Here is a 14,017-nt window from a genome sequence, read left to right as displayed (position 1 = left end):
TATTACTATTATACGAGCTTGAAAGCCCAAAAAGATCTGATAATAATCCAAAAATGAACTTTTTAACTTTTTAATCTGAATTAATTAAAAAACCGAAACAAATAGAACCAAAATTATTTCGGATATAAGTCGTTTCTAATTTTGTTACTCGAACTGAAATTGAAACGAATTTTCTAAATATCTTAACGAATCCTAAACTTCTAGAACCAAAAAATCAAACTAACTGAACCAGAACCGAACCATATAACTGAAATTTGAATGCCGAGGGCTAGTCTTATGTCCTACTTCGAGTTTTGTTTGAAACTAGTTGTCGGTACAAACTCCAAAGTAAAGTTTTCATAGGTTTATTAAAAATTTAAAGCCCAATGGGCTTTACTAGTTTCCAAAGTTCACAATATTGCTCAAGTTATCAAATGGACCCATGATATATATATTTTATTTCCCCACAAGGAAGTTAGAAAATCATATAAAATCAAAGGGGAGACCTTTATATAATAAAGTAAAATCCCATCTTTCGATCGATGAACACGACTCGGTTCTCGGATAAACAGATAATGGATCTGATGAACGACACTAACTCGAACGACGGCGATCATCAGAGATCGCGTGTCGACGATACTAACGATTTAGTGCCCAAGAAGGAAGCGATCGTTCCCAGCTACGATTTTCAGCCTATTCGACCTAACACCACCGTCGGATTGTCTCACTCCGCTTTAGATCTCGCCGGATCCGTCAATTCCACGCCGGCGGCTAGGGGTTTTGCCGCGTCTGATTTTTATCCCGTTAAATCATCCGCAAGAGTAAGATTCCTATTGTCTGTTTATTACAATTACTATGTTTGGCTTTAATGGAATCAGTTAAAGGTTAGGATTGGTTGGTTATTTAATTGTTTTAATTGTTTAATACAGCTGTTGTGTCTATTGTTTGGTGGTTGCATTGGTTGGGATGATGACGATTTAGTTATGGTGTTTTGTTGATGTATTAGCAGAGTTATGGTTCTGTTGACTCTATTGAGCCTTCGAAGTTGTTTGCTGAGAAGGAGCGAGTTAACCCTGAGACGGCGATACTATCTGAGATTGATCGGGTGATGAAGAAGCATGCTGATGACTTGATGAATGTCATGGAAGGTGTTAGTGCACGTCTGACACAGCTGGAGAGTAGGACTAGGAATCTGGAGAATTTGGTGGATGATGTGAAAGTTTCTGTTGGGAACAGTCATGGAAACACTGATGGGAAAATGAGACAGCTTGAAAACATCATGTTAGAGGTAACTTAAAGCATTTGGGAAAAAAACCTAATGTAGATTAATTTGAATTTAGACATAACCAGACTCTTGCCTGAAGTGGAAGTTTGTGGTTTCATGATCTAGAAGCAAGGCCGGTCCTAAAAAACTTTACTAAAACTTTTAATAAATTCTCTATAGCCCCCAAAATCTAAGGGCCAGTCCTAGAAGCAATCTTATGCATTTGAACTTTTTGATATACCAGCGGTTCTACATTACTCAATGTTTGTATAATTTGCATTCAGGTGCAAAGTGGTGTCCAGTTGTTGAAGGACAAACAAGAGATACTTGAAGCGCAGCTTCAGCTCTCAAAGCTTCAGGTATCAAAGGTAGACCAACGTTCCGATAAGCACTCTACACATGTTGAACCCACTGCTCAACCACCCGCAGCACTGCCTCAGCCACCAGCTTCTGCTGCAGCTCCACCATCTCTTACTCAGCAGGGCCTCCCACCACAACAATTTATCCAACAGCACAGCCTCCAGGCACCTTCATCACAACTGCCTCAGCTTCCCAGCCAGTTTCCTCCCCAACAGGAGTCTTATTTCTCCCCGCCTGGTGGTGGTCAGTCCCAGCCGCCACCAGTGAACAATCCTCCTTATCAACCTCCTCCACCTCCTCAAACCCAGTCACTGCATCAACCACCTTACCAGCCACCTCCTCAACAGCCACAGTACCCTCAACAGCCACCTCCTCAGCTTCAGCAAGCGTCTTCAGGCTACAACCCGGAGGAACCACCTTACCCTTACTCGTCTAACCCTCCTCGTCAACAACCTCCTCCTGCTCCCGCCCCTTCTCAACAGTACTACAATAATCCTCCAACGCCACCGTCAATGTACGATGGACCAGGCGGTAGATCCAGTTCAGGTTTCCCTTCCGGATACTCTCCTGAAACTTACCCGTACACCACGCCACCCTCTTCACAGTTTGGAAACTCCCAGTCCATGAAACCCTCTCATCAGAGTGGAGGAGGAGGAGGAGGATCTGGTTATCCGCAAATCCCTATGGCTCGCCCACTACCACAAGCTTTACCCATGGCTACAGCTATCAGCAGTGGTGGAAGTGGCGGCGGAGGCTCCGGTTCCCCGAGATCCGGAAGTAATGTCCCAGTGGACGATGTGATCGACAAAGTGAGTAGCATGGGGTTCCCAAGAGACCAGGTGAGAGGAACAGTGAGGGCGTTAACTGAGAACGGTCAAGCCGTGGACCTCAATACTGTTTTAGACAAGCTGATGAATGGAGGTGTGATGCAACAGCAGCAGCAGCAACCACCAAGAGGTTGGTTTGGGGGTCGTTAGCTGTGTCTCCTCCCATGACATTGTATAGAGTCTCATCTCCCATGTCTGATCTTTAGTTCGAGAGCACGTCTTTGAATTACATTCGTGTTTCATTTGTGATTTTACTATTTTCGCAGACCTTTCCATATGTGTTTGAAACAAAAATTCAGAATTTCATTTTCTTCAATGTTCAATTTTTGTATTTGACACTTTTGTTCGCAGACTCGCCATATAATTTGGTCTGAACGTTTTTAACTAAAAGACTTTTTTCCAAGAAAACGTTTTTTTTTTTTTGAACGTCTGATTAATTATGCTATTACAACGATGAGAAATATTACATAGACGATTCTACAGCCGACAATTCTACCATCATATGATAATGCACGTCTGACTGCATCGCTCGAGCCGTCCTATGAGATCCATGTTCGATGATACGCCCTTGCACCATGCTGAAGACCTCTTGTAACCCTTTTTCTCCATGATCTGCATAATTTGCGTTTTCTGGGGTTTGAACCCCAGACCTCCTGGTGTAGAAGTATTAATGAACCCTTAGTCAAACCACTGGACTAAGGGGACTTCCACTCCAAGAAAACGTTTTGATTTCTAAATTATATTTTCATCATCATATAAATATATAATTACATTTGCTTCCACACTCAAATGTTTAATTTTAAACTGTTTAAAATTTGATTGACTTGAACTGAAAACTTAATTAATTATGAAAAGTAAAATTTGGAATTATAACTGGCACAAAAAATATAAATAAATATCTAATATATTAATTTAGGATCCTATTTTTTATCTACTGTTGACAAGTCATAGTAGAACCACTTAATTAATTATTTTATCTGACATATTTAATTATTTATATTAATTCTCACATAATCAATAAAGATTTTATTTATTATTAATATAAAATAGATGCTAAAATATAACTTTTTGAAAAGTAACACAAAAACAAATTAGGCTATAAGAATCAAAATTAATATAATATTTTAGAATCTTAATTTATTAATAAAAAATCAAAAAATTTAATACCAAACATCCAAAAATATTCTATATTGATAAAATTTACTAACCAAATATGATAAATACTACTATGTATACAATTTACTAAATTAATAAAATAGATATTGCTTAAACATGGTTGATAAAAAATTATTACTTAAATATAACAGTGTATTTACTTATAAAATTTAACAAAATACAAAAATGTAGATGTTCAAGTATATGTTCTTAAACACAACATAAAAATATAAATTATCATAAACAAATATCCATTTATAGTATACCAAAATAAATTTTAAAATGTATCGTATACAAACTATATAAATTAAAAAAAGTTATATTGAAAAAGATTTTGTATTTGATTATTTCAGATTGTGAATTTATTGTGCTGAGCTTGAAAATATGTTAATAAGTAATAAAAAATAATAAGAAAGTAAATGTATCAAACAAATCACTATATAATTATTACGAATAAAAAATCTAAACAATAAAATTATATAATTATATAATATATCACTAAATGAAAATATATACTATTCAAACAAAATGTCATTTTTGAGATGTCTTTCTATTTTGCATATATGATATAATATATTTAAACTATATATTACAAAATGCAATGTATAGATTTAAGAAATTTTTTGCTATATTTTATCTTGTTAAATAAATTTATTGGGCGAAGTAAAAATATTAGAATAAAGAATGTCATAAATGATAAATATTTGTGTAATAGTTAATATCATTGATATCCAATCTATTAAATTATTTAGATAGACCAATAATTAGTTGTCCAAAATTAAAATATAGCACATGATGTCTAAAATAGAATTCTAATTCAATAGATTAGTTGTTAAATTCAAACTAAAAAATCTTCGTAACGACACGTAGTTCTTTTCCGTTAGAATAGAACGACGAGCAGTTTACTTTTATCCCCTTCGTCAATCCGAATAAAACGACGCCGTGTAGGTGTACACCCGCGAAACCCACTAAACTCTCTCACCAGAGCGTTATTCGTTCTCTCCCTCTCCACCCTCCGCCTCTCGTGCTTCCTCCACAGCTTGTTCACCGTGAAGATGTCGTTGACGGAGCTAGACGACGGACTTGTACGCAGCATGGCCATCGGAGCAGTCTTCTCCGACTTCGTACGCAATTACTTTTCTCTTCTCCTATGATCTCCGATTAACTTTTGCCAAAATCCAATTGATCTCATCGTTGGATTTGCAGGGAGGGAAGATACGTTCGGTGGGGTTCCACAGGACTGATGATCTGCTGGTGACGTCGAGCGAGGACGATTCGCTTCGTCTCTTCGATATCGCCAACGCTAAGTCAGTTTCTCTCCTTAGCTCATAGTGTTCTAGCGAGAGAGGAATCTAATTGCCTTAGGGAATTGAGAATAATATTTTGGGATAAATAGATTAATTTATTTTTTGTATCCATTTTTTTTTTGTTGAAGCGTAGACAGGTGAAGGTAACATATCATAAGAAACATGGGACTGATCGTGTATGCTTTACACATCATCCCAGCTCTCTTATTTGCTCTTCTCTATACAATCTTGAGTCCACTGGAGGTAATGATGACTCCTCCTTCTCACTTACCTTAGCTTGAGATTGGTTTATTCAGTAATGGTGTTAACACATTTAGTTTTTTTTCATGTACCAGAATCTCTGAGATATCTCTCAATGTATGATAATCGGATCCTTCGCTACTTTAAAGGCCACAAAGACAGGTCTTTTAATAACCTCTGAGATTGAATTTATTGGTGATATATGCTTATGCACTAGTATTATTATGTACATTGATGAAAAAATGTTGTTCTGTTTTTAGGGTTGTTTCGCTTTGTATGTCGCCTATTAATGATAGCTTCATGTCTGGTTCTTTAGACAGAAGTGTCAGACTCTGGGATCTTCGTGTTAATGCCTGCCAGGTTTGTTTCCACTTTCACAAAGTCCCTGAGAATTTCATATGATTATGCTAGAGATTTAGTCAAGAAAGTGCTCTTTCTTGTTGTTAATTGACTTGATGAAGATGCTGCAACCATGTAACATTTTAGAATCTAGATTTAGGCTCTCTTCCCTAGTTAACAGCCTCTCTTGTAATGCATATAGTTTCATGATTTGTGCTTACCCTTTTAGTCTACAGGGAATTCTACACCTACGTGGGAGACCTGCGGTAGCTTACGACCAACAAGGCCTGGTGTTTGCAATTGCAATGGAAGGAGGTGCTGTTAAGTTATTTGATTCCAGATGTTATGACAAGGTTAGCTACTTGCTATGATTCACACAACCTTGCAAACGAATTCTCTTGTAGTTCTAACTAAACCCAGTTGATCTCTTCTGTAGGGTCCCTTTGACACATTTCTGGTGGGTGGTGATACTGCTGAGGTTAACGATATTAAATTCAGCAACGATGGAAAATCTATGCTTCTTACTACCACAAATAACAATATCTACGTTCTTGACGCATATCATGGAGAGAAGGTAACTACATTTTTTATCTTTCATTTGAAGAAGACAGAACATTATGTTCATTTTTGTTTGCTTTGCAGAAATGTGGTTTTAGTTTGGAGCCTTCACAGGGTACATCCCTAGAAGCCACCTTCACGCCAGATGGCAAGTATGTTCTGTCAGGTAATATGGTCATGCACTTGTCCAGATAATGCTAGATTTATCTTTATCATGACTCACAGTTAGTGTTATTTGTATGTGGATACAGGTTCAGGAGATGGAACCTTACATGCGTGGAACATCGAGAACCCATCTGAGGTAAATACGGAACAGTCAAACACCATTGATATTGTACATACACCAGTTATGGACACTGGTTCACTTAAAAGAAGATGAATGATTCAGAAAGTTGTAGCTACTGTATTCCTTTTTGCCATTATCCTTGTCACAGTATCTAAACAAAGTCTAAAAAAGCAGGTGGCGAGGTGGGAGAACAACATAGGAGTAGCGTCGTGTCTGAAATGGGCACCGCGTAGAGCAATGTTCGTTGCTGCCTCTACGGTTCTCACTTTCTGGATCCCCAACGACGGCGAGGCACCAGCCCCCGCTGATCCTTCTGCCGACCAACAACGTCCTCAGTGACGACTTCATTGTTTGTTTCCATTTGCATTAGTGTATTGCGGTTTTAATTTTTGACAATAACATATCGGAAGTATTAGTATTTTTAATCACAAAGTACACTCTTGAAATTTTGTAAACCACAAAATATAATTTTTTTAAAATTACTAATTTTGGTTCTGTAGATTCCACATAATAACATCATTGACACGAAGAAACGAGCACAAAAAAAAAAAATGCGCGAGTGAAAGTTATTTACATACAAAATCTAGTAAAAGTTGTTGAAAGCTCCAATATTCTGGTACAATCAATACTATAACCAGCCTAACTCCTGGTTTGTTGAAAGCTCCAATATCTTAACTCCTGTCTCTCTATGTGTTTGTGTTAATGCTAATTTGGTTAAACTTTCTGCAGATGGGCAAAAAGAAGAATGAAAATGTTAGCGAATCAAGCAGCGCAAGAAAAAAGCAAGTGCTGATCAGTGATAACTTGTTTAATCTTTGCTTATATTTTTTATTTTCTCATGTTCTTTTATTAATCAAAGTTTTGATTTAATTATTAATTTATTATACTTCAAAGTCAAATTACCAACCAACATGTATGAATATCCAAAACTAGTAGTATAATGTCTTTCAAATTTTAATAGGGTATTGTATAGTCACATTGGATAGATCATACAATCATGAACATGATATTCAAACATACACTTTTTTATAATCTTTGAAATTATATAAAGAATAATAACGTTTGATTAATTATTTTTATATTTAAACGACATAATATAATGAACACAACTTTTTATAATTTAATTTATTTTAATTAGATCTAAAAAAAAAAGTAAGTCTAAAGCTAATTATTATCACTTGCTAAATAACCTAAATGACATTACAAATAATAGTAGTAGCTAAATTTTTTTATATTTATATACTACATAAAATAATGAATAGAAATTGATATAATGATTTCATATTCCTATAAAAATATAGCAGTATCTATAATAGTTATTAATCTCTTATATTTTCCATATATGCTTTATAAATAAGGGTCCCTATAAATAATTAGGCTTTGAAAATTAGACGGATTATATTTAACGAAACATATGAGAACTTTGATTTAAAAAATGTTTTGCATTAAGTCAAATAATTTACTGAATGAGGTAATGTTATGATTGTATGTTTTATATCATTATTTAGATATATAAATAAATATTTGGGAAAAATATGTAAAATATTAGCAAAAATTTAATAAAAAGAACAAAATGATGACGAGAAAAATAAGAAGAGCCCGAAGAAGATGAATAATAGGTATTGGAAAAGTTAATGTGATAATTACATATATAATTTCACAAGCATTTGTTATTACTAAATATTCATCAGTTATTTTTACATCAAATTTATGGAAACTTTACGACAGAGTTTTAAACTATCTAAAATTAAAAAAATATATTTTTAATATTTCTAATTATTATTCATACAATAATATATCCGCCAATTCACAGGTAATCACCTAATTACGTTTTATTTATGAAATAGGAAAGGAAATAACGTTTGCTTATTTTAACCAAACAAGAAAGAATAGACATCCAGTCAAATAAAATGAAAGTAAAACGTAACAAAAAGGAGACTCCTTGCATTTTAGGAAGCATCCAAAATTCACGCGAAGTTGGAGAGATGCTAGAGAGTCTAGAGAAATTTCCTTTGCCTCTAAGGAGTTTAATCAAGAAGCTCGAAGTGTTTGAGATCTGCGAAGCAAAACTCACACTGCAGAAGATAAAGGTGGTCAAGTCTCTATCGGAAACGATGTTATTGCTCAAGAGTGATGGTGAGATATCGGAGAAGATCATGGAGTGCATGAAGTTCATTTGTGAAGGTGAAATTGGGCTTCAAGGTGTTTTGGAGAAAGCAAGTGGGACGGATCTCGTTTCCTTGCTGTCCAAGACCGAGGAAGAGTATAGCAGTCGTAGACAAGTTGATGAGGACGAAACTCAAACTCTCGTGGCAAAAGGACGTCTAATGATGAATAAGGGGATTTTCGATTTCAAATGGACGCACAAACCAGTTTCTAGTTACCGATCAAGGATCAACGTCAATCTAGAAGGAGATGCAATCTGTTACGTGGAATTGCTCGTCCACTACCTCAATCTCAAGACAATATATGTAGAGTGAGATTTTTTTAACTATTCATGCATGTGCATCTTAAACTCGCAAAAATAACTCTTCTTACATATGGCTCATTTACTTAATTTACCGGGCTCAATGTCCATTTGTTTGGAGAAGATGAAACAGCACAAATTAAAAAATTTAGTTTCAAGTTTACCCGGTTTAAAATACTATACAAATTGATAAATGACTCGTAGAACGCATTTTATTCAATTCGATAGAAAAGAACATGTTATTACAACGAAACTAAAAAGGTTGGGCAACAATGAGTTAACCCGTTACTTAACTATTTTTGATAGAAAACGGTTTGGGCTTTCTAGGCCCAATAAAGGAATATCGAATGTGTGTATATACATATCACGAGAGGAAACCTAAACAATCTATTGAAATAGCCACCGCTTGTTTCCGTCGATCAAAAGTAAAAAATAATAATAATGGGAGATTCCTCGGTTAAAATGCTTGAGGGATTCAGGAGGGAGCGTGAGTTTATGGAGAAAGTGAGACAATGTGGTGTAAGTCTTTTTATCTTCTTTTAGTTTTGTAATGAATCAATCCACATAATATATATATTATTTATACCCTATAATATTCGTCTGGCTATTGGTTAGGGGTTCGATATCGAGCATTTGATGAAAGCAAAACCAGGCCTTTGTAATTTCGTGGCTTCGGAGACCACAAAGGATAAACCCGCCCCCAGGTACATCGTCCTATATGCTAGGTTGGGGATCCACAAGTACAATATGATCCAGGTGACAAAATTTTAAAAAACTTGTAGTATTTGTTCCTTGATCTTGCAATCTAATAAATACTTCTTCTTCTCAGGGGACTAACTTGGAGCTGCATGGCATAGAGAAGTACAATGTGTTCCATAAAGTACCTTATTCCATTTACTTTGTAACCGCAGTTGCAAAGGATCCTGCTGCCGGCGGTTCCCTTGTAACTTTCCAGACCAGTTTTTATGAAGAAGTCTTTGGGGTCAAGAGCTTGTCTTGTTTTATTGCTAGGCCCAAGCCCGGACCTCATGGTAAAAAAAAAACTTGCCAGTTTTGTTACATTATATTTCCATAATAATAAATAATTGTTGAAATGTAATGTAATGTGATTTATATCTCTGTGTGTAGAGGAGGATAATGCTTATAATTTATGGGTTCAATCTGATGATGAATTTGAAGACAAAAGTGAATTGCCTGAGTGGCCGGGAGAGAATGCTTTCGATGATAAAAAGCATTATTACGTGGTAAACTAAAAAGCTCACTATTGTTTTTTTTTTCACACTAGATAGTAGTCCATTACTGTTGTAAGTGATGTGTTTTCTTTTCGCAGGTGAAGAAATCAGAGCTTCGAGAAAATGACTGGATTCGTGTATACCTTGAGCTTGCATTCCTCACTGCACATTTGAGCATTCGAAGTGTAGGCACCTCTTCTTTTTTTTTTCCCTGTTTATTGTCAATAATAACATAACGTCTTTCTTCGTATTTTTGCAGCTTGATCTGTCGAAGGTGGTCATTACTAAAGTAGCGGTGTATACTAGCGACGAGGACATGGCTTTGCCAAACGAGAAACTCAATGCCAGAAATGCAATTTTCTACATCAAGTACAAGTACTGCCCAAATGAAAATGAGGCTCATGGTTGCAAGCCAACACGTGATGGCGTAGCTATAGTAAGAAGAAACATGGACAAGATCTCTGGAGACATCACTCTCTCGTTCCAGGGCGATTGCAAATACCTAAACTTAACCTAAAAATTAGTTTAGCTTGAAAATTTGGATGGAGAATCAATATACATTTTAAGTATTTTGGTGTTTTGAGTATTGATTAGCTATTTTAGATATTTATTTTTGACTATTTGTATATATTTTAAAATATTTTAGATAACTTCAAAATATCTTATACATTTTAGATAATTTTTTGGATATTATATCTAAAAATAGCTAACATATTCAGGTACATAATTCTAATTTGGATATATTTAGGTATCCAAAATATCTTGGTTAGGATCGGATTTGGTTATGATTTTTTAGATACCAAAAGTTTGAACCCGTTCGTATATTTAACTAATTTTGATTCGGGTACGGTACTACTTTTTTGGGTCGTAGCTGGTTCGATTCTTCGGATTCTCGGATTTTTTGTCCGACCCTAGCAAAGCCAGAAAAAGTAAGAGTGGGTTCAGGCCCGTTTTTGGGCAAGTGCAAGTGATGCTTATGCAGGTAGACCTGCCCGTAATAAACAAATGAACACATTATATAAATGTATTTAAAATGTTTAACTTATTCTCAACTAGGGTCGGCCCGCCCTACGGGCGGGAAGTTAGAAAAAAAAGTTATTTTATATAAATTTACATTATGAAGCATTTTTTAAAAAACATTGCGGGATGTCCAAAATAACGAAAGTCTTCTCTCTTTCAATTGTCTTTGGCTTCAATATGTATTCTCCCACCTTTGTTTCCTGTCCAAGTTGCATTTCACTCAGCAGCAGCGCATAGTTCAGCTTCTCTACACACCTTTATTTAACTTGCCATCTTTCTTTTCGTTATAAATATCAACTATACATGCCTTTTAAACACTTGTATGTTTACTTGACAAATTAACCATAAAACCAACCAATATGGGTAGAAAAAATAAGTATGTTAAGAGTGTTGCTTGTCAGGGTTAAAGGAAAGAGATAGAAACAGAGATTTGATCGAAGGAAAAAATAAAAACTGAGTTAATCTTTTATTCTTCTAATGATGGTCATGTCTATCATCTACCCGTACAAAAATAAAACTTTACAGTCACATACAACTAATTCCTTAAGTTAGAAAACCAACTTAGTAGCTTGAGATTGAGAGCTCCAACTTAGGCGGATATACAATTGTTTTGGATGTAATTGATAACGTTTCATGTGCCAAATGTAGCAAAAACAAACATAGAATTATCATTTGACAACCTCCACCTCAACTTCTTCATATTTTAATCAGAAACTCCAATTTTCAAACCATGTCCGCGTCTAAGAGGCTAAGTCCTCTCTCTTTGAACTACAGGGCGGTGTGGCTTTGGGGCTAAAACTACAAAAAAAAAAAAAAACTGTGTTTAAGATGTTTCATCAAAGAACAGAGTTGAAAAGAGATACAGCTGCGTCTGCCATTATTCCTCTGCACTTTTCCTCTTTGAGATTCTTCACTATAAAAAACAGAGATCACAGACTTCAATTAATAAGGCCGATTTTTTTCTAATAAGTTTGTAGTGTGATATTTAGGGTCTACAAAGGATATCTTATATCTAAGAACTCTCTAAGTGAAGCAAAAATATGGAACCACAACCCCCAAATTTATCATTTCCGCATGCATAATATACTTCCTTTATACCTTCGATTAAAGAAAATATCATATCAGGAACAAACAAACAAACAGAAAAAACATTTCAAGTTCATGTTAAGGAATCATACCGAGGAAGGATAGGGTCGATGCACACATTATGCAAGGTTCACATGTTACGTAAAGAACGCATTTCGAGAATTTCTCAGCGACTTGTGAAGGTGAAAGTCTATCTTTTTGGCATTGTCCAATAAGTTCATCGATTGCTTCATCTCTGCATGTCTTGTGGCCTCTCTGAACAAAATTATAACAAACGACTTATTAAGTAGCATAGACGAAGCAACCAACATGACAATCAATAAACACTCTATGTCATCGCATTGTTTTATGTTTCAGAGTTACTCATACAGAGAAATAGGTGAAAGTTTATAAAAGATTACATTGCCTGTCTCATTAGTTCGGTTAAGCCCTGAAGCAACGATGTTACCCTCCTCAAGAATGACACATCTGATCCAGACAAACAGAAAGATAATAATTTAATTGATAATAGTATCGAGAAAGAGCAACTGGGATAAAGAAAAGTAAAAAAAAATAGATGCCCCCACAGGAAATTCAAGAGCCTCTGGAGCAAGTTTAGCCTGCAATCCAAGGGAATCAAAACACTGTTACTCTAGAAAAGGAACAAAATTTTGCAGTATTGGGAGCCAGAACTGGTGTTACCTGACTTCAAATCGGAGAAAAAAATTCTTGGCGGACTTCAAATCGGAGAAGAAAGTTATTGAATTCACGCTTAGGGATCATGTCATCGAACTTCCTCATGTCTGCCCATGGGACGTCTCCAACACTGACTATAACAATCGACAAAGCGTATGAGCTGCAATGTTAAAGGAACTCCAGAAAATTAGCTTGTGGAAAAACAAAGTTGCTGAATTTAAGAAGAAAATATTGCACGTTCTTTTACCTCTCGTCAACAATGGCTTCCATAGTTGATTTCTCTTGTTGACTGAGTTCTTCCTAGGTCATAGCCAAACCTCTTGTCACCTTCACATTCAGAACGTGACCTTCACATTAAGTATCCAAAATCTGTTTTTTCTTTCTTTTAAAAAGCTTTAAACTTTACCTGTCACAGTGGAAGCTGAAGACTTTCTCGTCATGGTTCGTTGCTGAATAATGATGGAAGAAAACATAGTGAGTAGTATAGATCGAAGATAAGATTTTTATAGGGAAACAAACTCACAGCGGCCAAACCCGAAACAGGGGATGCAGTTGTCTTCAACAAAAGGAGCCAAGGTTTGGCCAATTACAAAGATTACCTTCTTATATGGATTCACAACTTCTCCGATCTATTGGTACAGATTGTCGCTGACAGAGTTGAGCTTCTCTGAATGCGTTAGGGTGAGGCCAAACATCGCAGTCTTAGAGCAAATTTATAGCAGAGACTCGCCGACGGAAACGACGCATCGAAGGGCTCGTACTGCGTCTGTATTAATGCCATTAAAGTCGAGTTACGTTACAGACAGAGCGAGAACTATCGATCGTCATTCTCGCCGAAATCAGACTCGCATGAACAAAGGCGAGAATTAGGTTGGAGCGCTGCGTTTTGTTTAATGAGGACAGGTGTTGCGCTCTCCTTGAACGAATTGATGACGTGTCGTCCTTGTTGGCATCACCAGGAGAGATTGAAAGTCTCTTTTATATATAAAGATTCTCAATCTAAATTATTGATAACAAAATTTTCACTGTGGAATTAATTGTTTAAGTAATTTATAATATTTTTAAAAAATAGGTTGTCAATATTTTTTCAATTTTTTTATCAAAAAGATGTTTAAAGTAAATTTCAAAATTAAGATATTTATATATTTATATATTGCATATAGTTTAATTTAAAATGATACATATATTTATATATCTTTTATTTTTGATACTTATTAAATGA

The 14,017-nt window shown here is 35.5% G+C and overlaps 3 protein-coding genes and 1 long non-coding RNA gene across 10 annotated transcripts; 3 read left to right on the top strand and 1 right to left on the bottom strand.

The window, feature by feature from the left end:
- The first annotated feature begins 454 nt into the window (after positions 1-454).
- Positions 455-2,820, top strand: LOC103850936 (WW domain-binding protein 11). 2 transcript variants are annotated; one of them, XM_009127735.2, is made up of 3 exons: positions 455-800; positions 986-1,267; positions 1,528-2,820. In XM_009127735.2, the coding sequence occupies exons 1-3, from the start codon at positions 522-524 to the stop codon at positions 2,578-2,580; spliced, it is 1,614 nt and encodes a 537-aa protein (XP_009125983.1). In that variant the 5' UTR covers positions 455-521; the 3' UTR covers positions 2,581-2,820. The 2 variants fall into 2 exon arrangements, with proteins under 2 accessions (XP_009125983.1, XP_009125985.1); XM_009127737.2 differs by having other exon boundaries at positions 457-800; positions 989-1,267.
- A 1,639-nt stretch (positions 2,821-4,459) lies between these two features.
- On the top strand, positions 4,460-6,814 carry LOC103850935 (protein ANTHESIS POMOTING FACTOR 1). The gene is made up of 10 exons (XM_009127734.2): positions 4,460-4,709; positions 4,792-4,892; positions 5,026-5,135; positions 5,228-5,294; positions 5,393-5,492; positions 5,708-5,824; positions 5,908-6,045; positions 6,114-6,195; positions 6,281-6,330; positions 6,490-6,814. Exons 1-10 carry the CDS (start codon positions 4,641-4,643, stop codon positions 6,652-6,654), a joined length of 999 nt encoding a protein of 332 aa, XP_009125982.1. The 5' UTR covers positions 4,460-4,640; the 3' UTR covers positions 6,655-6,814.
- A 2,176-nt stretch (positions 6,815-8,990) lies between these two features.
- On the top strand, positions 8,991-11,210 carry LOC108870748 (uncharacterized protein At4g17700-like). The gene is made up of 6 exons (XM_018656384.2): positions 8,991-9,301; positions 9,398-9,538; positions 9,612-9,813; positions 9,911-10,026; positions 10,113-10,199; positions 10,274-11,210. Exons 1-6 carry the CDS (start codon positions 9,224-9,226, stop codon positions 10,529-10,531), a joined length of 882 nt encoding a protein of 293 aa, XP_018511900.2. The 5' UTR covers positions 8,991-9,223; the 3' UTR covers positions 10,532-11,210.
- A 271-nt stretch (positions 11,211-11,481) lies between these two features.
- On the bottom strand, positions 11,482-13,782 carry LOC103851235. Of its 6 annotated transcripts, none has more exons than XR_004455140.1 (8): positions 13,319-13,782; positions 13,202-13,244; positions 13,043-13,122; positions 12,802-12,929; positions 12,687-12,719; positions 12,522-12,588; positions 12,213-12,375; positions 11,482-11,947 (listed from the first exon to the last, which is right to left on the bottom strand). It is a non-coding gene; the product is annotated as an uncharacterized LOC103851235 (long non-coding RNA). The 6 variants fall into 6 exon arrangements; XR_004455141.1 differs by having other exon boundaries at positions 11,482-11,832; positions 12,802-12,955; positions 13,395-13,781; XR_004455139.1 differs by having other exon boundaries at positions 13,395-13,781.
- Positions 13,783-14,017: the final 235 nt, after the last annotated feature.

Source organism: Brassica rapa, chromosome A02 (genome assembly GCF_000309985.2).
Source record: "Brassica rapa cultivar Chiifu-401-42 chromosome A02, CAAS_Brap_v3.01, whole genome shotgun sequence".
Taxonomy (NCBI): Eukaryota; Viridiplantae; Streptophyta; class Magnoliopsida; order Brassicales; family Brassicaceae; genus Brassica; species Brassica rapa.
This window is presented reverse-complemented; position numbering and strand designations above follow the sequence as displayed.